The sequence below is a fragment of the Lynx rufus genome, unplaced genomic scaffold (assembly GCF_022079265.1).
Source record: "Lynx rufus isolate CCGP_SWC_20201006 ecotype Redwood Valley unplaced genomic scaffold, mLynRuf1.p SCAF_5, whole genome shotgun sequence".
Lineage (NCBI taxonomy): Eukaryota > Metazoa > Chordata > Mammalia > Carnivora > Felidae > Lynx > Lynx rufus.
Genome location: NW_025814867.1, coordinates 118,544,069 through 118,569,521, shown reverse-complemented (window position 1 = coordinate 118,569,521; position 25,453 = coordinate 118,544,069). Strand labels below are relative to the sequence as shown.

Genomic DNA, 25,453 nt, shown 5'->3' with positions numbered 1-25,453 from the left:
TATGGGGGTATTAGGAAAATCATATAAATATGCCTTACAATCCATTTTGTGTGATTTCTAGTACTATAGTGGATACTCAACAAAGGTTATTTCCAATTTTTCTTGTATCCTATCCCTGTGCCTTCTCTTTTCTCTATTTCCTGTTACTTGTTAATTGAGCTTATTCAATTTAAATTAATCCATCAATGATCAAATTGGACCATTTGATTTCTGTCCCTTAGACACAGCCTGACTGATACTTTGGTAGACTGGTTCCTGATGACTATCACACAACTCTAGTCCTCAAGCCATCTATGATCTGGAAATCATGAAAACAAGCCTGGAACTTTCTTCAGAATTCCCAAATTGTGTTTCGTAAAACTCTAGTGTCTTACAAAATGTACATGGTGTGCCACACGCCAAAAACGTTTATAGGAAAAAAACCTAGGTGAAAGCAGTAGTCCTCTCTTACAGATGCCCAGCAAAAAATAGCATACTGAACTTCAGAAAAGTTCTACAGTAAAGATATGCCTTTAACCCATAATATCCTAATTGTAAGTGACCACCCTCTCCCCAAGGCACCAATTAACAGCTTTAGTGGGCTAAGTCCAAGGAGCACAGCTTGAGAAATTCTGCTGAATAATATTATTGATGACTAGTCAAAAGCCAGAAAACTCATTTTAACTTGCTCACCCTTGTCATTAGAGAATGGCCCATCCCAGCCAACTTCAATGAAGGGACAAAGCCTAAAAGCTGTGGGGGAAGTTTTAAAGTAAGTTTTGAAGTGAAATGTTAAAGTACAGATTGTAATTTAAAGTGTATTCAGGATTATGGGTATGTGTGCTGTTGAATTTTTCTTATAACTTTAAAATATTACCTGTAAATATAGTATCTAATATGTTAACCAGCAAGACATCTGCTCTGTATGGCAAAAATTATACAACTGAATTCACTGTTTTCTCATTCTGTAATCTAAAAATAAATAAGGAAGACAGTATAAAAGAGAGGAGATCTAAAAAGGAGTAGAATGTTTACACATCCTATCAAATATGATAAAATGTGTTAGAGTTGGCAGATATAATGCAGGACACCAACTTAAATTTGAATTTTAGACAAACAATGAATATTTTTGTCATAATAAGCATTCTAGACATACTTAAAAAGTATTCATTGTTTATCTGAAATTCAGATTTAAATAGGCATTCTCTACTTTTTTTATTTGTTAAATCTGGCAATCCGAATGTGCTAAATATCTAAATTGCATTGAAAATGACATACATAGGATACAAGCAGTGAAAATAGATAATATTTTAGCTTTCAAATATTGACATGCCACAATTAAAAAGAGAAAGGAAAAGAGAATGAGGCAACTTTGATTTTTTTTTCAAACAGATGATACACATTAGGATCTATCTAAAAATTCAGAATGGTTTATTTGGCAATGACTTAGGACAGCAATATTTAAGGGCAAAAATGGATAACTAATAAGTAAATCAATTAAATTTTACAGAAACAGTTTCAGGAAACAGAGATTAATAGTGTGAGAAACTGCTATGAAAGCTATTCAAAATTGCATTTTTTAAAGTCCTAAACCTATAAACAGCTTTTATTTGAACCAATGTAAAATTCCTTGAGCATAAAACTAAAGATAAACCAAGGGAGACATTCACATGCAAAAAGAAAACATGAACTTCATTATAGTTGAGTCAACATTTGAGAATTGTATTCTCAGCTGTTTTTAAAAATAAAAAAGAAGGGGCGCCTGGGTGGCGCAGTCGGTTAAGCGTCCGACTTCAGCCAGGTCACGATCTCGCGGTCCGTGAGTTCGAGCCCCGCGTCGGGCTCTGGGCTGATGGCTCGGAGCCTGGAGCCTGTTTCCGATTCTGTGTCTCCCTCTCTCTCTGCTCCTCCCCCGTTCATGCTCTGTCTCTCTCTGTCCCAAAAATAAATAAAAGTTGAAAAAAAAAATTTAAAAATAAAAAAGAAGAGGGACACCTGGGTGGCCCAGTCGGTTAAGCCTCTGACTTCAGCTCAGGTCATGATCTCACAGTTCATGGGTTTGAGCTCCATGTTGGGCTCTGTGCTGACAGCTCAGAGCCTAGAGCCTGCTTCAGATTCTATGTCTACCTCTCTGCCCCTCCCCTGCTCATGCTTGCTCTCTCTCTCTCTCAAAGTAAATAAGCATTAAAAAAATTTTTTTTGTAATAAAAATAAAAAAGAAGGGGTGCCTGGTGGCTCAGTCAGTTAAGCATCTGATTCTTGATTTTGGCTCAGGTCATGATCTCACAGTCATGAGATCAAGCCCGGCGTTGGGCTCTGTGCTGAGCAAGGAGCTTTCTTAAGAGTCTTTCTCCCTCTCCCTCTGCCTGTCCTCTATCTATTTAGATAGATAGATGATAGATAGATAGATAGATAGATAGATAGATAGATAGATAGAGAGCTAAATATATATCTGCATTATAATTTATTATAAACATAATAGATTTTTCCTTTATATTTAAATTAGCAAGATATGAAGTAATCAGAATTTTTTTGAAAACTAAATTATATTAATTGCATTTATTTTCATTTTATCTCAATATTTACACTCCTCAGATTCATATCAACAGGATTTGTATAGTAGCTAACTAATGGGAAAAACAGAAACACAGAATATAACTGACGGTTTGCTTTGCCCTTGTTAGAAAATATCATTTTTTAACACCCCAAATTAAATTGTTTCTTAACAGCTCTTAAGCAGATTCAGACAACACCCCTTCACACACATTGCCACCACCACCACCACCATCAAATATTTTCTTTGGTTCCATGGTTAAACCTAATGATCTTTATGTAAAATAAATATTGCCATAATAACATCAAAAGTTGTTTCTTTTTTTTTTACTTTTTTCATAAGTACCTAATAGATCAAATAATTGTGATTTCATCTTTTTCAGTAGTTTGGTTAAAATTAGTTAAAATACTGATTTTAGGGGTGCCTGTGTCTGAGTGTCCAACTTCGGCTCAGGTCATGACTTTGTGGTTCACGGGTTCAAGACCCACGTTGGGCTCTGTGCTGACAGCTCAGAGCCTGGAGCCTTCTTCAGATTCTGTGTCTCCTTCTCTCTCTGCCCCTCCCCTGCTCTCTCTCTCTCTCTCTCTCTCTCAAAAATAAATAAACATTTAAAAAAATTTTTTTTAATTTAAAAAATGCTGATTTTAGGGGACCTAGGTGGCTCAGTCAGTATAAGCATCTAACTCTTGATCTCAGCTCAGGTCTTGATCTCAGTCATGAGTTCAAGCCCCACATTGGGCTCCACACTGGGTGTAGAGCCTACTAAAAACAAACAAACAAACAAACAAACAAACAAACAAAACAATGAATAAAATACTGATCTTATACTCTGATAATATTTTAAGTGATTTTAAGTGATACATTTAACCTTTCTAACCACATAAATCTACCAACTGTGACTTATTGGCCTTTTTTTTTTTTTTTTTGAGAAAGAGAGAGAATTTACTTATTTTGAGAAAGAGAGAGAAAGGCACAGGGGCAGAGAGAAGGGGCAAGAGAATCTCAAGCAGACTCCATGCTATCAGCGCTGAGCTGACATGGGGCTCCAACTCACGAATCCTGAGAACATGACCTAAGCTGAAATCAAGACTCAGACATTTAACCAAATGCCTGAGGCACCCCAAATGCCACGCAGGCACCCCAAATGCCATTAACCAAATGCCACGCAGGCACCCCAAGTATTGGCTTTCTTATTCATTGAACCATCTTTGTTTTCTTGATTTGCTGTTCATAGTTGATTATTTAATGAATAAGCTAAATTTACCCTAAGAACATTTTCATGTTTCAAATGTGTTTAGCACATGTAGTAGCTCCTCAATAAGGATTGCTTTTGTACATTAATCAGAAACATTTATACTATTTCTGACAAAGTTTTGCATTATGGAAAAACAGTTCCTGCCACCGCTCTAGAAAAGCTTCTTATAATGTATTCAAATATTAGGTAGGAAGGAGGTGGTGAGTTGTCCTGATCTGCCTAATTGCCTAAGTGTGAAGAATTACAGAAACCCAGAGTTACCCTACTAAATCTTGTTTGTTCTTTAATATTATTATTATTATTTTACTTTGAATTCTAGTTATCTTATTTGTCCTTAAAGTGAAAGCTGCAAGAAGAAAACGGACCTTCTGTCACGTGTTCTACACTACCCGGTAACACTAAACTAACACCTTCCACTGGCCAGGGTGCAACCCTCACTTTCGACATTTTTGTTGGCCTCAGGATGTTACCTACAGCATTGGTTCCTGTGCAGGAAATCCATGACTTTATACTTCAGAACTAAGAGCTGTGGGTTTGGGACTCCACAAACTCCACAGAATTTAAACCATTACAGAGAGAACATTTATACTATTGCCTCCAGGCCAGAGAGCTTAACTTCCTCTAAATTCAGGGTGTATCTTATCTAAGCCTATCTAGAAATATGTGTGCTAGATTCTGGCTGGATGGTAAACGCTTTGAAATTTCCCCAGAGCACTGACTTCACACGTGGTAGGAGTTCATTAAACATTCAGAGACTAAGACTTAGAAATTAAACACATCTTTCTTCTGTTTAGCACCAGGACCTCTCACCAGTCCAGGCTGGTTTTCTGGGCTTTCTCTCCCTCCTTGAAGCAGGATCCAGGAATTCAAACCATTTTCTTTTTCCCCAATACCCATAGAAGCCCTATGAAGTTATTTTCCCCTAAAATTGATTTCATAGCAGAACACAATGATCACAGCTCTCTACTTATTTATTTCTCATACTTAAAGATTTAGATTAACTCTTCTCAAAGAAGCAAGACCAAGGGAGGGAGGACATGCAAAAAGGCTGGCACTATAAAGAGCAGTTCAATTAGAGTAATTTCCTCTGGGACTGCCTTGATATAGTCCTACAAATACAAAGTGACCTGGAAAGGAAGAATTAAACACATTTCAAAGAGATTGGGGCACCATCTGTGCCAATTGCCCAAAATATCATGGTCATCAGGTTTTCTGATCTGGTTTTCTCCCTGCCTTGAAAGAACACCAACGTATTCAACCTCTTTCAGGGATCTTCCTATGGCCAGTATGCATTAAAATGCCACAAGGGGTGCCTGGGTGGCTCATTTGGTTAAGCATCCAACTCTTGATTTCAGCTCAGGTCATGGTCTCACAGTTGGTGAGTTGGAGCCCCACGTTGGACTCCATGCTGACTGTGTAGATAGAGCCTGCTTGGGATTCTCTCTCTCTTGCTGTCTCTCTGCCTGTCCCTTGCTCATGCTCTCTCTCTTTCCTTCAGAATAAACAAACTCAATAAAATAAAATAAAATGTTATAAAATAGTCCACAAATATTAGATTAAAAATGTGGTGTAGCCCAGATTTTTGCTCTGACTCTTCTCTTCAGCCGAGTAAGCATTAGGCTAAAGTAAGTCAGTGCTAAGGTTCTGATGTCACTTATGTACCCTGGTCACAAACACACCAATAAAAATTATCAACATGGAGTAATAAATAATTTAATTCTTCAACACTATCTATTATTTAGATTTTGTTGACATAGTTTGGGGTAATTGTTCTTTCCCTGAAATTCCTTTGGCCATCTACCCCACCCCACCATAGCCCCCAAATCCACTCCGCTGGCAACATCTAATACCACCTTACTTTAATACCAGTTCAAGCTTTCGCCTCAGAAATTGCCAGTAGGGCAGAGAGATACTGAGTCAATTAACTGCTAGATGAAGCAGGCTGGTTGAATAGAAAAATTATACAACACTGGAGTCCTGGAGCCAGGACTTCATGTTGATTGGAAAGCAAACAAAGAAAGTTAGTAAAGAAAAAAGCAAAGGTAAATATAGATGAGAGAGACTTGAATCTGGAAAAAAAATATGATGATTCCTTTTTAGTCCCCTGAATGTGGCCAATTATACTTTATTTCCTGACCAGGTGTGATACAGTCACTTTTTCTAATGACCCCCTTTTCTTAAGGTGGCTTGATTGGATTTCTTTTTCTTTTTAAATAAGAAGTCATGCCCTTCATAAATCCATCTTACTTCAATTAATAATATATATTAATTCAGTTAATCACATGAAGTTATCAAAACTTAAATTTGTGACCTACATTTTTAGGTGAGTAATATGCTACATTATATAATCTCTAAAAAGATGTTTCAAAAACTGTTTAATAAATGTTTCCTATATTTTTCACACTATTCACTTACTTTTTCATATATATTACAAAAGTAAACTTCAGTCAAAAGGAGGTAGCTAATGTCAAATTGTGAAATAGGAGAATGGAAATTGTACAATTGAACTGGACCATACAAAACCAAAGCAAGATGTGTGAGAGGATGCCATTTCATTCTGGACCTTCCATACATATATGGAAGGACATATATTGCAAGGACAATAGATAATAATAATGTCTTTAGGAGATAACCGGCAACATAATGTATGAGTCTTGAAAGACATTTTGAGGATACTAAACAAACAGAATTAACACAAATGCCAAATGTTACACCCACAACACACTAATTTTAGATAGCCTGTACAAATAGAAAATTTAGCCAGGAGAGATCAAGGCAAGGAATACCTGTGTACCCATGAAGCGTTCTTCAAGTCAATGCCAATAGGTTATTGACTAAGGCTAGACCTGCCCAGGTTAGAGTCACATCAGCTGAAACTGCTAACACTCTACTTTCCTTTAGCTACCCTGCATCTCAGAAACCTTTTGGATTATCTATGAAGTCCTTTAGGGACTTCGTATTATTTCCTCCTCTTCTTAGACAGAGTAGGACATCAAGAGAATGTTACATAATTCAGAACTGTTACGTAATTAGCTTTTGAATCATTTTTTTCTCCCACTTTTGTGAGCTTTTTTCTATTCAAAGGAGAAAATTGCTAAATATGGCATTTTATTCCTATTATATGTTAAACTTCAGCTTTGATAGAAAAATAATGGTCTGTCACATGGACATTTGTTGCATTATGATTTCTTCTCATTTTATGACAATTGACATCTGACATAAAATGGTAAATGAGCTAAATTTTAAGTTGATGACAACCCAAAAAACAAGACAAATCAAAACAAAACAAAAAACCCTCCACTTCATTAGTGAGATAAGAATTAAAAATAAATATTTATTGATGAATTATTCTACATACTTTTTTAAAACTCAAGATAAAAGATAGCTCTCCTTTCACAGCGCTTAGAAAATTTTTCAAATACATTAACTCATATACTTTTTAAAAAATGTTTATTTATTTTTGAAAGAGAGAGAGTGCATGCGTGCGCAAGGGAGGGGCAGAGAGAGAAAGGGATCGAGGATCAGAAACGGACTCTATTCTGACAGCAGACAGCCCAATGTTGGGCTCAAACTCACAAACCCCAAGATCATGACCTGAGCCAAACTCTGATGCTTAACCGACTGAGCCAGCCATGCACCCCAAACTCATATACTCTTAATTAGTTTTTAAGATTGCAGAATCTTCAAATGGGGTTTGCTTCTAGAATTATGCACATGATTTGTTGACTTTAAAAACTCCTGCTACAGTACAGATCATTAAACTATTAACCTAAGTCTATTCTAGCAGTAATAAATTTTAAATAGAAATGGGTTAAATCATGTTTGTTTAAAACTCTCATGTTTATGGTTTTTAAGCCCTTTTTGAGCAAAAAATCAATATTTCAATAGTCAAGTATGCTGGAAATGAGTGTCTAAGAAATAAATAGAAATTTTAGCTATATTTAGTGTCCTGATTATTATTATAGACATTCTACCATGCTAGAATACCATTGTGACATGATACCACTAATTTTTTTTAATATGAAATTTATTGTCAAATTTGTTTCCATACAACACCCAGTGTTCATCCCAACAGATTCCCTCCTCAATGCCCATCACCCACTTTCCCCTCCCTCCCACTCCCCATCAACCCTCAGTTTATTCTCAGTTGTTAAGAGTCTCTTATGGTTTGGCTCCCTCTCTAACTTTTTTCTTTCCTTCCCCTCCCCCATGGTCTTCTGTTAAGTTTCTCAGGATCCACATAAGAGTGAAAATATACGGTATCTGTCTTTCTCTGTATGACTTATTTCACTTAACATAACACTCTCCAGTTCCATCCACGTTACTACAAAAGGCCATAGTTCGTTCTTTTTCATTGCCACATAGTATTCCATTATGTATATAAACCACAATTCCTTTTTTTAAAATTTTTTTAATGTTTATTCACTTTTGAGAGACAGAGACAGAGCATGAGTGGGGAAGGGGCAGAGAGAGAGGGAGACACAGAATCTGAAGCAGGCTCCAGGCTCCAAGCTGTCAGCACAGAGCCCAACACGGGGCTCAAACTCACGAACTGCAAGATCATGACCTGAGTCAGAGTTGGATGCTCAACTGACTGAGCCACCCAGGTGCCCCTAAACCACAATTTCTTTATCCATTCATCAGTTGATGGACATTTAGGCTCTTTCCATAATTTGGCTATTGTTGAAAGTGCTGCTATAAACATTGGGGTACAAGTGCCCCTATGCATCAGCACTCCTGTATCCCTTGGGTAAATTCCTAGCAGTGCTATTGCTGGGTCATAGGGTAGATATATTTTTATTTATGTATTTATGTATTTATGTATGTATGTATGTATGTATGTATTTATTTATTTATTGTTTTGAGGAACCTCCACACTGGTTTCCAGAGCAGCTACACCAGTTTGCATTCCCACCAACAGTGCAAGAGGGTTCCCATTTCTCCACATCCTCTCCAGCATCTATAGTCTCCTGATTTTTTCATTTTAGCCACTCAGACTGGTGTGAGGTGGTATCTCAGTGTGGGTTTGATTTGTATTTCCCTGATGAGGAGTGACATTGAGCATCATTTCATGTGCCTGTTGGCCATCTGGATGTCTATTCATGTTTTCTGCCCATTTCCTCACTGGATTATTTGTTTTTTGGATGTGGAGTTTGGTGAGTTCTTTATAGATTTTGTATACTCGCCCTTTGTCTGATATGTCATTTGCAAATATCTTTTCCCATTCCATTGGTTGCCTTTTAGTTTTGTTGATTGTTTCATTTGCAGTGCAGAAGCTTTTTATCTTCATGAGGTCCAAATAGTTCATTTTTGCTTTTAATTCCCTTGCCTTTGGGGATGTGTCAAGTAAGAAATTGCTGCAGCTGAGGTCAGAGAGGTTTTTTCCTGCTTTTTCCTCTAGGGTTTTGATGGTTTCCTGTCTCACATTCAGGTCCTTTATCCATTTTGAGTTTATTTTTGTGAATGGTGTAAAGAAGTGGTCTAGTTTCAACCTTCTGCATGTTGCTGTCCAGTTCTCCCAGTACAATTTGTTAAAGAGACTGTCTTTTTTCCACTGGATATTCTTTCCCACTTTGTCAAAGATTAGTTGGCCATACTTTTGTGGGTCCAATTCTCAAGAAAGTCGGGATAGAAGGAACATACTTAAAGATCATAAAGGCCATTTATGAAAAGCCCACAGCTAATATCATCCCCGATGGGGAAAAACTGAGAGCTTTCACCCTGAGATCAGGAATACGACAGGGATGTCCAGTCTCACCGCTATTGTTTAACATAGTGTTGGAAGTTCTAGCATCAGCAATCAGACAACAAAAGGAAATCAAAGGCATCAAAATTGGCAAAGATGAAGTCAAGCTTTCACTTTTTGCAGATGACATGGTATTATACATGGAGAACCCAACAGACTCCACCAAGAGTCTACTGGAACTGATACATGAATTCAGCAAAGTCACAGGATACAAAATCAACGTACAGAAATCAGTTGCATTCTTATACACTAATAATGAAGCAACAGAAAGGCAAAGAAACTGATTCCATTCACAATTGCACCAAGAATAATAAAATACCTAGGAATAAATCTAACCAAAGATGTAAAAGATCTGTATGCTGAAAACTATAGAAAGCTTATGGAGGAAATTGAAGAAGATATAAAGAAATGGAAAAACATTCTGTGCTCATGGATTGGAAGAATAAATATTGTCAAAATGTCAATACTACCCAAAGCAATCTACACATTCAATGCAATCCCAATCAAAATTGCACCAGCATTCTTCTTGAAGCTAGAACAAGCAATCCTAAAATTCATATGGAACCACAAAAGACCCCGAATAGCCAAAGTAATTTTGAAGAAGAAGACCAAAGCAGGAGGCATCACAATCCCAGACTTTAGCCTCTACTACAAAGCTGTAATCATCAAGACAGCATGGTATTGGCACAAAAACAGACACATAGACCAATGGCATAGAATAGAGACTCCAGAATTAGACCCACAAACGTATGGCCAACTAATCTTTGACAAAGCAGGAAAAAATATCCAATGGAAAAAAGACTAAATTTTGTTTTGGAAAACCTGTTGTACTTTAGATGTGTACTATGCAAAGTAAGCAGTGACAGAAGTGGCTAGAGCCTGGAAGACGAGTCTGAGTGGGCTCCCATACCAACATCAAGTCCTTCCGAGAATGTAGAGGCACCAGAATTGAAAGAAAAGGTCACCCATCTCCATTACCCAACCATTTCCTTCCCCCTCTGCTCCTAGTTCTTTCCGTTCTTCATTTAGCTCTACGTGAACAGTTAGGAAGCAGTCTCTGCATTTTGAAATCCCACCTTACTCCTGCTGACTCCCTTGTCCTCACTGCCACACCAGATTCCAGATTCGTTCTCAGCTCCCATAGAAACCCTCACACTTTGGTTACCTAACACTTACCATACCACAAGAAAAGTAAGCTCTTTTCTTGTTCCTTTCATACTCTAACTGAAAGTTTCTTAAGGGCAGGGGCTAAAAAAATGTTTTTAATCAAAACTGTGTTATAGTATAGAGCCTCGCATCTAGGAGGCATACAATAAAATCTTTGTCAAGTGTTTATTGAAATCTTACATACTAGGTTCTTGACACTGAAGTCACAGCATTGAACCAAAATTCTAGATCCTTGTTTTCATGAATTTTATATTCTAACAAGGGAAACAGATAATGCACAAGTAAAAAACTAAGAATTTTAGAGAGGGATAAATACTATGATGAAACATAATGTAATATGAGAATGTCTGAAACTTTAATAAGAAAAAACCAGCTATCTAGGAAAGAAATTTCCAAGCAGAGGGAACAGCAAGTTAAAAGGCCATAACCTAGGAAAGAGCTTGATTTCATCAATTAGCAAAACTAAGAAGGCTCAGGGTGCCTGGCTGGCTCAGTCAGTGAAGTGTGAGACTTTTGATCTCGGGGCTGTGGGTTAGAGCCCTGCATTCAGTGTAGAGATTACTTAAAAATAAAATCTTTAAAAAAAAAAAACAAACAAACCTGTGAAGGCCTGTGTGGCCTCAAGAATAGTAAGGAGCATATGGGAATTGATACCATAGAAGACCGAAAATGTAAGCAAGAACCAATTCATAAGGGCCTTGAGGGCATGGTTAAAGATCTAGACTTTATTCTAAGTGCAATGGGAGGTCATTGGCAATTTTGAAGAATAGAAAAGTCATGTTTTAAAAAGATTCACTTTGGGGTGCTTAGGCAGCTCAGTTAAGCATCCAACTCTTGATTTCAGTTCAGGTCATGATCTCACAGTCATGAGATCGAGCCCCAAGCTGGGCTCCGTGCTGGGTGTGGAGTTTGCTTAAGATTCTCTCTGTCTCCGTCTGTTCCTCCCCTACTCTCTCTCTCATAACAAAACAAAACAAAACAAAACAAAAAACAAACTTGCTTTATATAAAATATATAAAAATATAAAGAGTGGACTAAAATATAAAGAATGGACTCTAAAAGCCTAAAATATAAAGAATGGACTCTAAAAGCCAAGAAGAGCATGTAGCATAAATAAAAATTAAACATTCTAGTTTGGGCTGACACCCTAAGAAAATGGATATCAACTATATCATATTCTAATACAAGATGTTATACTAAACTATGCCCTATTCGGAACTGAGAAAGCAGTGGGGAAAAGTGAGCCTTCAATACCTCAAGATTATTACAGTGTTAAATTGAAGAGGTAAGAATTGGAAAAGAGGGTGAGGATGATGTTTGGAGAAAGTCATAGATTTTCTGAGAATTTGCTCCCTCCCCCCACCCTTTCTATAAGGAAATGTGTTTGGAGGTAAAGGGTGGTTTGGGGATGACGGTGGAGGTCTCATCTCAAACTGAGAGAGAGGAACTCCAAGAAGACTACCCAAAGAGCATGCTTCATGGTTCCTACAGTCTGGAAAGCTGGGGTTGGTGGGAAACCCATACCTGGAAAAGCCTAAGGTTGGGAGACTGTTGCTGGCCAGCTGCTTTGTCACAAACCCAGGAAAGGTGACTGCTTTGGAAATGGCTCTTTATTGAGACCATGGACAAGTAATCATTTTACAAATATTGATTGAGCTCCTATTATACATCAGACACTGTTCTGGGAACTTAAAATATATCAATATCAACACAGAAAATATCCCTGTATTGAAATCAGTTAGACAAAAACCATGAAGTAATTATATAGTACAGGAAATGATAAGTGCTAAAGAAAAATAAAGCTGATGAGGAAGATGAAGGGAAGGGGGTATAAGGAGAAGGAAGAAAGATTAAGGTGGGTTGAAATATTACACAGAGTTCTGGGAATTTAAAGCCAAGACTTAAAGGAGGTTATGGAGTTAATTAGCCGAGTGGTAATCTCAGGTAAGAGGGAACAGCTAGAGCGGTTGTTTCTAACTTAAGCATGTGTACAAAAGCTCTAGAGGCTCTAACACACTCCCAAAGTTTCTGATTCAGTCGCAGGGAAGGGGACAAGAATTTGTATTTCTAGAAGTTCTCACCTGATGTGGATGCTGCTCTCCAGGAACTACACTTGGAGAATCCTTGAGCTAGAGGAAAGCCCCCCGGGTGGTAATGTGCCAGATGAGTTCAGATGCTTCCCTGTGAGGACTGCTCAGAGAAAAGCTAGCTGGAGCCATTCTGAAAGCATTTTACCCTGGTAGGCTACCTTCTGAGGCTGGACCGGGCAACAGAAAACCACGGGCTAAGGGAGAATTTTTGTGGCCAATTGGATAAGATAATTGCTCAGCCTAGAAGTAATTCTCACTTACCTCATGAAATTCACCCATTCCGTTAAGATGCTACCTCCTCCAGTTATAATCTAAACTTATTTCCCAATTGGTATCTTTATCATTTGACTTCAGCTACTTCTCTGCAAATGTCCTCATTGTGCTTCTCCCACAAGAAAGGTATATGATCTGACATTTATTTTCCACTCTGATGCTAGGGCTACTGAGCATTTCCAAACTAAAGTTGCACTTGTAGTAAAGAATAATGCCCAAACAGCATTAAGCAATACACAGCATTCTTTTTTCTGCCTTTGATCATTCCCTTCCTACTCTCTAGCAAGGGTGCCAAATGTTCTTCTTACCCTTCTTGATCCCTGCCTCCTCTTCCTCAACATATGATAATGTCTCCTATTCAGAAAGAAAATGCTGTCTATGACACAGAAAAACCTCCACATTCCTTCCATTTTCCACCCTCCCCCAATACATATGTGCACACATGTTTACTAGCTACAAATTTACTTCCTCCACTTATCTTTTTTCCCCTGGTCTCAAATAAGACCATACAAACAAAGCATTTAGGAAGGTGTTTGACACAAACTACTGGGCTCATTTACATTTATTCGTGGCGGCTTTTTTGCTTTGTTAGTTTATTACTTTTAAGAAATAGATAAATGCATAATGAGTATAAAATTTTAGATACTCTTTCCAAACACTTTTCCCTATTTCTATCCCTCAGAGACAACCACAGTTACCAGTTTCTTGTGTATTTCTCCAGAGATATTCTATGTATAAACAAAGCAACTATATTCATACATATCCTTTATGTTACACAAATAGTAACATGCTATACATACTTTTTTACACTCTGATTTTTCACTTTAAAATGTGTTTTGGAAGTCTTTTCATATCAAAATATAGAGTTTTCTTGTTCATTATAACTAAGCACAATAATTTATTTGTACATATTGCTGGATGTATTCATTTCTCATACATGGAAATATACTTATAGGATAGATTCTTAGAAATAGAATGACTGTATCAAAGGTCTTTGCCACATTGTGTCCGTGGGATTGTACCAGTTTATGTCAGCCATGTTGTAAGAATACATGCTTCCCTCACTCTGAATCAACACAGTGTATTTTTCATTCATTATTTATTATTCAGCAAATATATTTTAAGTGACTGTTATGAACCAAATTTTGTGCTAGGCCCAGGAATTAAAATTTCTGCTCTTAAAGAACTCGTATTCTAATGAGGGAAGATGTAATAAAGAAATAAAGAAATGGCAGTTAAGTTTATAATTTAACTTTTTACTTTGCCTGAGAGCTTTGGTTCCCATGCTGCATAAATACACCAAGTTATGTTTGTGTTTAAAAAAAAAAATCAAATCTCGGTGCACCCGGGTGGCTCAGTCAGTTGAGCACCGACTTGGGTCCAGGTCATGATCTCACTGTTCATGGTTTCAAGCCCCACGTCTGGCTCTGTTCTGACAGCTTGGAGCCCAGAGCCTGCTTCAGATTCTGTGTCTCCCTCTCTCTCTGCCCTTCTCCTGTAGGCACTCTGTCTCTCCCTCTCTCTCTCTCAAAAATAAAATAAACATTAAAAAAAATTTAAAAACTCAAATCTCTAAACTCAGAGTTTCTATGTTTTTAGCTTTTGAAGTTTCTAAATTTTAAGTTTTTCATTAGTAGCCAAACCTCTTAAAGAAATGCTTCATAGTTCCTCTAATTCTTCATCTTCCATTCATTCTTCAGTGCACTGCTGTCACCAATCCCTATTGATTTTATACATATGCAGGGATTCAGCTAATAATGTATGAATTAAATTTCCAATCCAGATCTTTCTTCTAGATAATTCCATACAGGCTGTCTCCTATGATAGTCTCGGTGTATTTGAAACTATTAATTTTACAATGACCCTTTCCCTTCCCCATGAAACCTCCTTTTCCTATGTTCCCTTCATGTATATGATATCATCTCCTAATTGATTGCCCACAATGGAACATAGGAGTTGTTCTAGGATCTTCCATTTACCTCAAGCTTCATCATCTCCCAAATTAAGTTAACTGTCAGATCCTGTCATACACTAGAAAGGGGCTTAAAATTATTTTCTGTCCTCATCCCCTTATTTCATTCCTTGGCTGGAGATTCACTGTCACCTAGCCTACTTAATACTCTCCTATCAGAGCCTCTAACCTTTACCTAATTCTGCTTCACGTTTTCCAGTGGCTCTGGATGGCCTCCAGCATTGTGGTATATAAAACTCTTGCTTCCTGTCCAATTTTTCAGCCTCAACTGCCATACCCATTCAAATTATTCTCCTACCATATCCTCCTGATATTGTACCTTTGCAAACTGTTTCCTCTCTCAAAGGCCTTCACTGCATCCTACTCCCCCCACACACACACCCCCTCCCCAAAATCTATTGACACTCATTGAAGTCTTAGTTTAAGGTTAAATTCCAATGTGAGATCTTTTCTGGTCTTCCCAGGCAGGATGGCTACAATCTCCTATGAATGATCATGGCTTCTGTTTTACATATTTACCAATGCATGTATCACATGGTACATTTCAGGTTATAAGTACTGGCTTCATTCTTAGGCTTCATGTGGTGGTATAAGCATTTCAAGAAATCTAAACTGAAATAAAGGCTGAATGTCCAGTGAGGGGGAAAAAAATTCCCCTTTTCCTGGGAAACATACAAAATTACTAAGATTCACTTGTCTTTGGATACATGCTCACTACCAAACTAGTCACTGTTAGTTATACTCATTCCCAAGGAGTTACAATTTTTTTTTTAAATTTTTAACATTTATTTTATTATTGAGAGACAGAGAGAGACAGAGCATGAGCTGGGCAGAGAGAGGAGGAGACACAGAATCAGAAGCAGGCTCCAGGCTCTGAGCTGTCAGCACAGAGCCTGACGCGGGGCTCGAACTCACCGATTGTGAGATCATGACCTGAGCTGAAGTCGGACGCTTAACTGACCAAGCCACCCAGGCGCCCCTCAAGGAGTTACAATTTTTATCATCAGTCAGGGTCCCAACAGGAAGTAGATGACAAACTCAAATTAGGATAATTCAAAAAGAATTTATATACAAAGGGACTAATTACAAAGATGTGGTGTGGCCTGGAACCATAATCAATACCGATAGGCACCCTGTCCGTGCACCACGGCCAGGGAGGAACCTCGATGTCAGATTCCCACATGATCTGGGTCCAGAAACACGTCCCAACGACAACAATCTCACCAGGGTCACCTTGGCATGCTGGATGGCTGTAGAGCAGCAGGGAGCAATGATTCCTGCCCCGGCCGCGGCTCCAGTCTGCTCGGCAGCCGCCCAGGGAAGTTCACTGCCATGTAGAAACCACATCCATGGCCTGTTACCCACCTCAGTGGCCCAGTGGGCAACATCTTTGCAGAATTTGTGGTCTCAAGAAGTTAGGAAGGTTTTTTAATAGCAACAATATTGTTCATCATGCTGAAACCTCCCTCAACTTCTGCTAAACTAACAGCAATTATATTCAAAATCCTGCCTGAGAGTTTTCCATTTTCAGTATTTCTATTATCAATTCTCAGTAAGATCAGAGAACAATTTTCAATAGTTGCCTTGATTGACTTGAACTAAAGCACTTATTTTAGAATGTATATTTTTAGATGCACCACTTATTATAATTTTTAACACTTTAGTTGCCAACTGATAGACCATTTCAATATCAATATTCTTTTTTTAATTTTATTTATTTTAATGTTTATTTTTGAGAGAGAGAGAAAGAGTGGGGGAGGGGCAAAGAAGGAGGGAGACAGAGAATCTGAAGCAGACCCCGCACTGTCAGTGCAGAGCCGACTCAGGACTCGAACTCACCAACCGTGAGATCTTGACCAGAGCCAAAGTGGAACACTTAACCAACTGAGCCACCCAGGCACCCCTCAATATCAACATTCTTAATATTGAATACCCAATAAGTATGGCTGGTAACATCCCTACTATTATAGGAAATGCAAGGTGTAGGTGCTTAGAAACTTTTTCAAATGACTCCCATAATGCACTTACCTCGTCATAGTGCAGTGATCTGTAAAGCCTGCTAATAAGCTCTTTGAGAAAATGTTTAGTGACACATTCATGTTTATATCCAGAGTGCCAGCTACAAAGCTGAAACTAAATTAATGTTTGATCAATAGGTATATGCCTTTTTTCCTGAACTACTGATAAACAAACAATATACTCCTTAATGGCATGGGTTGCATCTTTTATGCATATGCATCACATATAGAACCTAACACACACTGAATTGCTTAATAAATTTTATTGATTGGTGCTCAAAACTTAGGAAACAAATCAGGAGGTTCAACCATTGTGTGCTCTGATATTTTGTCATTCTGTCCAGATGACAGTTCAGATTTGTCCCATGCTAAGTCATAGCTAGGTAATATAAAATTATCATCATTTAACCATGTCATGTCTGACATGGTTCTTTATAATTTGTTTATAATTTTCTCTACAATGCATGACTACTAATATCAATTCCAAGTACATTCATTAAAATAGTTTTAATCTACAGAAAATAATAGCCACTACTATCATAGTAATCAAAGTAAAAAAATGGGTAGAAATAATTGAAGTTACTGAATGAGAACCTGTATTTTAAATTATATAAAAAATTAGCCTTAAAATCTTGAAGAAGAGAAAAACTACTTGCTAGCAATTTCAATGCTTTCAGATAGGAAAAACAGCTAAGTGAAAATATACGAAAGGAGTTCTCCTTTCTTGTTATTCAGATATGGACAGATTTCTCATAATTATCTTGGGATTGAGTCTCAAGATGTTACTATCTTAACTCTGTGCTTCAATTTGTATCTTGGCATGTTAGGATAATTTACTGTCTCAAATGGAGAAATACAAGATATTATATTCCACAGCGTTATGTAAAGCCAACTGAATAAAATGAAAATAGAAAGATCCCCATCTTATTTAACATTGTGGCTACCTTATACTATACATTTACATAAAGCCAGTGTATATTTAAGCTAAACATGTTCCAGTCAATCACGGCCTATCTTACCCAAGTTTAAAAGTAAGCTTTTCTTCCTAATGTAGTTAATAGCCTGTAGTTAATAATCAGCAGCCTGGAAGACCAGCTTCTGCTTAAGCAGAGCTCCAAGTCATGGCTGTATAAAATCTGTCTTGTGCTTCAGGGTTCATTCTACTGGGTATTTGCCTCCCCTTGAAACTACTTCTTACTCTATAACAAAATCTTTACAAATAGTTACTTTACAAAATAGTTACTTCGTAGATCTCATGACTAGAAGAGAGTTATTATGTAAAGTACTAAATTTTTCACTGACAGGAACATGATGATTAAGAGAATGAGTTTGTTCTACCAATTGTTTGTTATGTTGTCATTGTAGAGTTTATTAAACTTCAGTACGTCAGTTTTCTTATCTATGAAATGGGAGATAATAACTGTACCTACCTCGGGGCGCCTAGGTAGCTCAGTCCGCTAAGCATCCAACTCTTGATTTTGACTCAAGTCATGATCTCACAGTTTGTGAGATTCAAGCCCCACATCAAGCCCGCACTGGGCATAGAACCTGCTTAGTATTCCCTCTCTCCCTCTCCTTCTGCCCCTCCCTCGCTCGTGCACCTGTGCACACATGTGTGTAGGTTCTCTCCTTCTCCTTCTCTCTCTAAAACAAAAACAAAACTGCTTTTGTATGACCTCCCCCTCCCCCTCATTATTTATAGTATAAAGTAAACCAAACTATGACTCGATGAACTTATAGTTTAATATGAATGAAATATACTTGGACATTAAGATCAAACCAACAGCTGAACTTAATAAAAACAACTGTGCAAGTAGAGTAAATGCATGGCGGCTAGATCAATAAATTGACAAATATTAATTCTCAGGAAAGCCTGGGGAAATTTTTCTCTCTTTGTTATTATCAAGAAGGCTACATATAATTTATGAGACTTCCAGCTCTGCTTAACAAGTAATGCTATTTCCCATTCAAAATATAGACTGCCATCTATGTTCTAGGAGTAGGAGAGACGTGTGACCTAGTCTATGTCCAGTAACCTAGAGGTGGTCCCTAGCAGTCCCTAGCACTGTGAGGACTCACAATGCGACCTTAAGATGTAAAGGAACAGGAAAGAATCTGATTGGAGGCCATGCATGAATTAATGAAGGTAGATGATTTATTGGAATTCTTTTTTGTAATGTTTATTCATTTTCGAGACAGAGAGAGAAAGAGACACAGCATGAGCTAGGGAGGGGCAGAGAGAGAGGGAGACACAGAATCCGAAGCAGGCTCCGGGCTCTGAGCTGTCAGCACAGAGCCCAATGTGGGGCTCAAACCCATGAACCGCAAACCTTGAGATCATTTATCTGAGCCGAAGTCAGACGCTCAACTGACTGAACCACCCAGGCACCCCGATTTATTGAAATTCTAATTGGAAGTGGCAAGGAAAATAAAACAAAAAGGAAAAGAAACTCAATTGTGATTGGTTACATTTGTTTTCCATTTTCTTTGTTCAATAAATACAACTATCAGAAGATTAGTTTTCTAAATTTAATAATGGGACGATTTCTTAGAAACTGCAATCAAATTTATATGACTCATTTTGATTTTCTCCTTAGCACTACCTACCATTTTATTGAGCCTAATTTAAATGCTACAATGTGATTCTTAGAGGATTCAGCTGAATTATCAAATAATTCAGCTACTAATATTAAGCTGGTCCACTTACCAACAGAATTCACTTTTATTATGAAAACACACATAACTATCTCCAAATAGTTTCTCTTATTCAATATTCTATTCAAAATGTAATTTCAGAATTGCCTCTTGAAGAGACTCTTATGTCAAAACTGTTTATCAGGCAAATTTAAGTGGGAAGTTATTTTTGTTTATAATACAGAAAATGTCATCGCTATTAAATCAACTCCTATAACACTAAATAAGCAGTAGATAAATTCACATAACACTCAATAATAAATAAATTAATTAAACACTAAACAAATAAATAAATAATTAACCAATCAAGAAATATTTAGTTTTTGGGGCGCCTGGGTGGCGCAGTTGGTTAAGCGTCCGACTTCAGCCAGGTCACGATCTCGCGGTCCTTGAGTTCGAGCCCCGCGTCGGGCTCTGGGCTGATGGCTCAGAGCCTGGAGCCTGTTTCCAATTCTGTGTCTCCCTCTCTCTCTGCCCCTCCCCCGTTCATGCTTTGTCTCTCTGTGTCCCAAAAATAAATAAAAATGTTGAAAAAAAAAATTAAAAAAAAAAAAAGAAATATTTAGTTTTTTAATTGAATATTTGGTACAAGTTTTATGATGAGAGAATGGGGGGGGGATTAGGAGGAAGGTAGAAACTAATTAATCTACTGTGTTTCGAATATGTCTAATTGTCTTGGAGTAAGCATTTCACCTGTGACCATTAACTGCCTAAAGATATTTCCAGGGAAATTAGCTAAAAACTGTGAGGTCCACTAATCTTGAAAGCACATATCAAGGATTTTCATGATAATCCTGATGGTGCAGATGACCATGCCATTAAGCCTCAGGCCCTGCGATCCAGTATTTGGTTTAGAAAATATGGTCGGTCATATGACATAACTCTCACCACAGGCTGGAAAGAGTGGAAATGATGTGGGGGAAGGAAATAATAGCCCTAGAGCAGGAGGTCTAAGCCGTACTGTAAAAAGTCAGCAATAAAAATAGCCAGGGAAACAGCAGAAGAAAAGCTAGAGTAAGATCATTTATTTGGAAAATTCCAAGAAATAATTTAAGAATGTGAGAGAGATGCTGAGAAAGTTGTACAACAGAAATGTCAGAGCTGCTCTCAACCAAGAAGTCATTGATGCTGTAGCAGCAAAAGGCTTAGACAAACAGCTGAGTAACAGCCCTGTTGGGTTCTCCCCAAACCCCTAACTCCCTGGGCCAACAACAACAGCAACACCGGGGAACTTGTTAGAAATGCAAGTTTGAGGGCCCCACCCCAGTGTTACTGAATCTCTAACTCCAAAGGGTGGGACCCGATAACTTGTGTTTTAACAGTCCTACTGATGGTTCTGAGGCAAGCTAAATTGGAAAACCACAGGTTTAGAATTTCTTTTTTTGTTTTTTAACATTTCATTTTATCTTTTGAGAGACAGAGAGAGATGGAGTGCGAACTGAGGAGGGGCAGACAGAGAGGGAGACACAGAATCCAAAGCAAGCTCCAGGCTGAGCTGTCAGCCCAGAGCCCTACTTGGTGCTCAAACCCATGAACCGTGAGATCATGACCTGAGCCAAAACCGACTGAGCCACCCAGGCGCTCCAGCAGTTTAGGATTTCTTTTTCTTAAAATTTTTTTTAATGTTGGGGCACCTGGGCGGCTCAGTCGGTTGGGCATCCGACTTCAGCTCAGGTAATGATCTCATGGTCTGTGAGTTCGAGCCCCTTGTCAGGCTCTGTGCTGACAGCTCAGAGCCTGGAGCCTACTTCTGATTCTGTGTCTCCCTCTTTCTGACCCCCTCTCTCTCTCTCTCTCTCTCAAAAAAAAATAAATAATTTTTTGAGAGAGACAGAACATGAGCATGGGAGAGGCAGAGAGAGAAGACACAGGATTCACAACAGGCTACAAGCTCTGAGATATCAGCACAGACCTCGATGCAGGGCTCAAACTCACCAACTGTGAGATCATGACCTGAGCTGAAGTCAGATGCTTAACCAACTGAGCCACCCAGGCGCCCCATCCAATGGTTTAGAATTTCTAGGGAAACTTTAGCTTCCATTCTTTTTCTGGTGCTATCCTAGTTACCCTTTAAAAGGGGTAAGTGTTGATATAAATAACGTAGATTTATAGCTTCTCAATTATACACAGGACAACTACTCATTTTCTGGGTAACAGGTATTCAAATTTCTTTTTTTTAATGTTTATTTATATATTTTGAGAAAGAGAGAGAGACAGCACAAGTGGGGGAGGGGCAGAGAGAGGGAGAGAGAGAATCACAAGCAGGCTCTGTGCTGTGAACACGAGGAGCCTGACACCAGGTTCCATCCCATGAACCATGAGATCATGACCTGAGCTGAACTCAAGTGTTAGATACTTAACCGACTGAGCCACTCAAATGTAACCCTCAAATTTCTTGTGCCCCTCAATTTGCTTAGGAGCAAGCCATCAGCACCTGCCTTCAATGAATATCAGAAAATAAAAATTAAATTTACTACTGATAACCAAACACAAGTAAAATACTAGATGTGCTTACCTCAAAGTTTTATTATACACACACACAACACTTGATACAATAATACTAAGTAAAGTATTTGTTTTATCAGTTCCAACAAATAAGATATAACCACTTTAAATTTTTTTAATGTTTATTTTTGAGAGGGAGAAAGAGGGAGAGCATAAGTGGGGGAGGGGCAGAGAGAGAGACACACACAGAATCTGAAGCAGGCGTCAGGCTCCCAGCTGTCTGCACAGAGCCCCACGCAGAGCTCGAACACACGAACTGTGAGATCATGACCTGAGCCAAAGACTGATGCTTAACCGACTGAGCCATCCAGGCGCCCCAAGACATAATCACTTTAAAGTAAAAATAATTTAAGGACTATGGAGGTACAATAATAGTTACAACCAAGAATAAAGCTTCAGATTTCCATCTTCTCTCTGTCTTTTCCTAAGATATAGGTGGCTGCTATAGAATTATTAAAAAAGAGAGAAGGGCTGATGCAAAAAAAAAAAGAAAAAATACTATCATATAAAAAAGATTAATCCTATTTCATTACACTCTAATTGCTCTTATTTGGCTTACAATTAAACAATAGCATGGATTAAAGCAAAAATTATAAGCCCTATTTGGAGTGTCCTCTTTCAGACATAAGGTTACAGGGTCCTTACAATGGTGACTTGTAAAGAAGAATAATTTCCATTTCAGAGTGAGTGCCATTATGAGCTCTCCTTGCTGGCAAGTTCACCTTGTTAAGTGAGTTATTTTGTCATATATGTCATTGTAATAATGGTCAGTGTTTTATGGCTGTTTCACTCCCACTAATTTTATTTCATCTTTTTAAACCAAATTCGCTACTTATGTCCACAAAGACTACTAAACACTCTGACATTTTCCTCATTTCATAAAATGATCATAGAATGCTAGGGTTGTACTAAAAATATTTTATTTTTATTTATTTCCCTTTTTATAATACTTATATCCTGACATGAAATACTTAGAAGTTCCTTTAGACTCCATGAGTTCAATGATAATATTCTCAATGTAACTTTAAATTAAGTACAAAATTGTTTATGATTTTGAATATTGCCTGTAATATGATATTTTCTTATATTGGGTTATATAATGCATAAATATGTATTAATGACATGTGCTATTTAACTTTTACTGCATAGATGAAGAGAAAAACATAGCTTGGATTAATATAGTTTTTAAATGCAATTCTACGATGGTAGAGATTTTACTGAGTAATAGGTTAGTTTACTCATAAAAATTGTTTTATGTGAGCTGTATTTTCAGAAATGTTTTGAAAGTTATTGTTTGTTACTATTTTCGTTGGAATTTTTAAATTAAATGAAAAGAAAAAGAAAATCTATAATCTAAATTCCCATTTTTTTAAAATCCATGGAATATTCTGGGAAAACACACACATACACTTTTTCTAAATTTATTCTGAAAGGGAGAGAAAAATTTTTGAAGACTTCTCTGAACTGTTTTTCTCCTCCTTTGTTACAGGTATCCATTTTTGCAGCTATATTAATCTTTTAAAACAAACAAAATGGATTCCTTAAACTCATCTGATCAAAACTTGACTTCAGAAGAACTATTAAACAGAATGCCGTCTAAAATTCTGGTGTCCCTCACTCTCTCCGGGCTGGCACTGATGACAACAACCATCAACTCCCTTGTGATTGCTGCAATTATTGTCACCCGGAAGCTGCACCACCCAGCCAACTATTTAATTTGCTCCCTTGCCGTCACAGATTTTCTTGTAGCTGTCCTGGTGATGCCTTTCAGCATCGTGTACATTGTGAGAGAGAGCTGGATTATGGGGCAGGTGGTCTGTGACATCTGGCTGAGCGTTGACATTACGTGCTGCACGTGCTCCATCTTGCATCTCTCTGCTATAGCTCTGGATCGGTATCGGGCAATCACAGATGCTGTGGAGTACTCCAGGAAAAGGACTCCCAAGCATGCTGGCATTACGATTACAATAGTTTGGATTATATCTATTTTTATCTCTATGCCTCCTTTATTCTGGAGGCACCAAGGAACTAGCCGTGATGATGAGTGCATCATCAAACACGACCACATCGTCTCGACTATTTACTCAACATTCGGAGCTTTCTACATCCCATTAACATTGATTTTGATCCTCTACTACAAAATATATAAAGCAGCGAAAATGTTATACCACAAGAGACAAGCAAGTAGGATTGCCAAGGAGGAGGTGAATGGCCAAGTCCTTTTGGGGAGTAGTGAGAAAAGCACCAGACTAGTCTCCACACCCTACATGCTAGAAAAATCTTTATCTGATCCATCAACAGACTTTGATAAAATTCACAGCACAGTGAAAAGCTCCAGGTCTGATTTCAAGCATGAGAAATCTTGGAGAAGGCAAAAGATCTCAGGCACAAGAGAACGCAAAGCAGCCACTACGCTGGGGTTAATCTTGGGTGCATTTGTAATATGTTGGCTTCCTTTCTTTGTAAAAGAATTGGTTGTGAATGTCTGTGAAAAGTGTGAAATTTCTGAAGAAATGTCAAATTTTTTGACATGGCTTGGATATCTCAACTCCCTTATAAATCCACTGATTTATACAATCTTTAATGAAGACTTCAAGAAAGCCTTCCAAAAACTTGTACGATGTCGATGTTAGTTTAAAGAAAGTTTATCATTAGAAGGTTGGGGATTTCTTGAGGTGAAGTAACTAAATGAATGATGAATAACAAAACAGTTAAACTTTTAGAGGAAATACATTAAAACTGCTAAACTTATAAGAATATAATTTATATTTTAATAGCAACATGAACATAAACTTCTTGAGTAAAAGATGTTTCTTTTGACTATCATTCTAGAGTATTCAAAATGCGAAGAAAATTTACTGCTTATAAACAACATTTTGCCTATGCAGTGTCCCTAACAGGCTAACTGAAAATACGTATTAGAGTAATTATTATTAATAACAGTGATTTTCCAGGTTTATGGCTTACGACAATTACAGAAGAGTATTCAAGTAACCACATCTGTAATTTCTATATAATGCTATGGTTTTGTTATAAAATTCTGCCATTTTAGAGAAAAGAAAATTCACCATAATGCACCCATTTCTCCTACCTAACCACTCTTGTGCCACCTTCACCTTATCCTGGGAAAAATGGGAGGAGGAAGCAGCCAACAATGATTCCTAATATGACTGGAGGAAATGTCAGCCAGGAGATTGATA

At 37.7% G+C, this 25,453-nt stretch overlaps 1 protein-coding gene across 1 annotated transcript; it reads left to right on the top strand.

Moving 5' to 3' along the window:
- The first annotated feature begins 23,785 nt into the window (after window positions 1-23,785).
- Window positions 23,786-24,886, top strand: HTR1F (5-hydroxytryptamine receptor 1F). Its single transcript, XM_047100348.1, has one exon. It carries the CDS (start codon window positions 23,786-23,788, stop codon window positions 24,884-24,886), a length of 1,101 nt encoding a protein of 366 aa, XP_046956304.1.
- The last annotated feature ends 567 nt before the right edge of the window (window positions 24,887-25,453 follow it).

What these genes read in the sequence shown, in the direction of transcription:
- HTR1F (XM_047100348.1), top strand. Translation starts at nt 23,786, where the DNA reads ATGGATTCCTTAAACTCATCTGATCAAAACTTGACTTCAGAAGAACTA.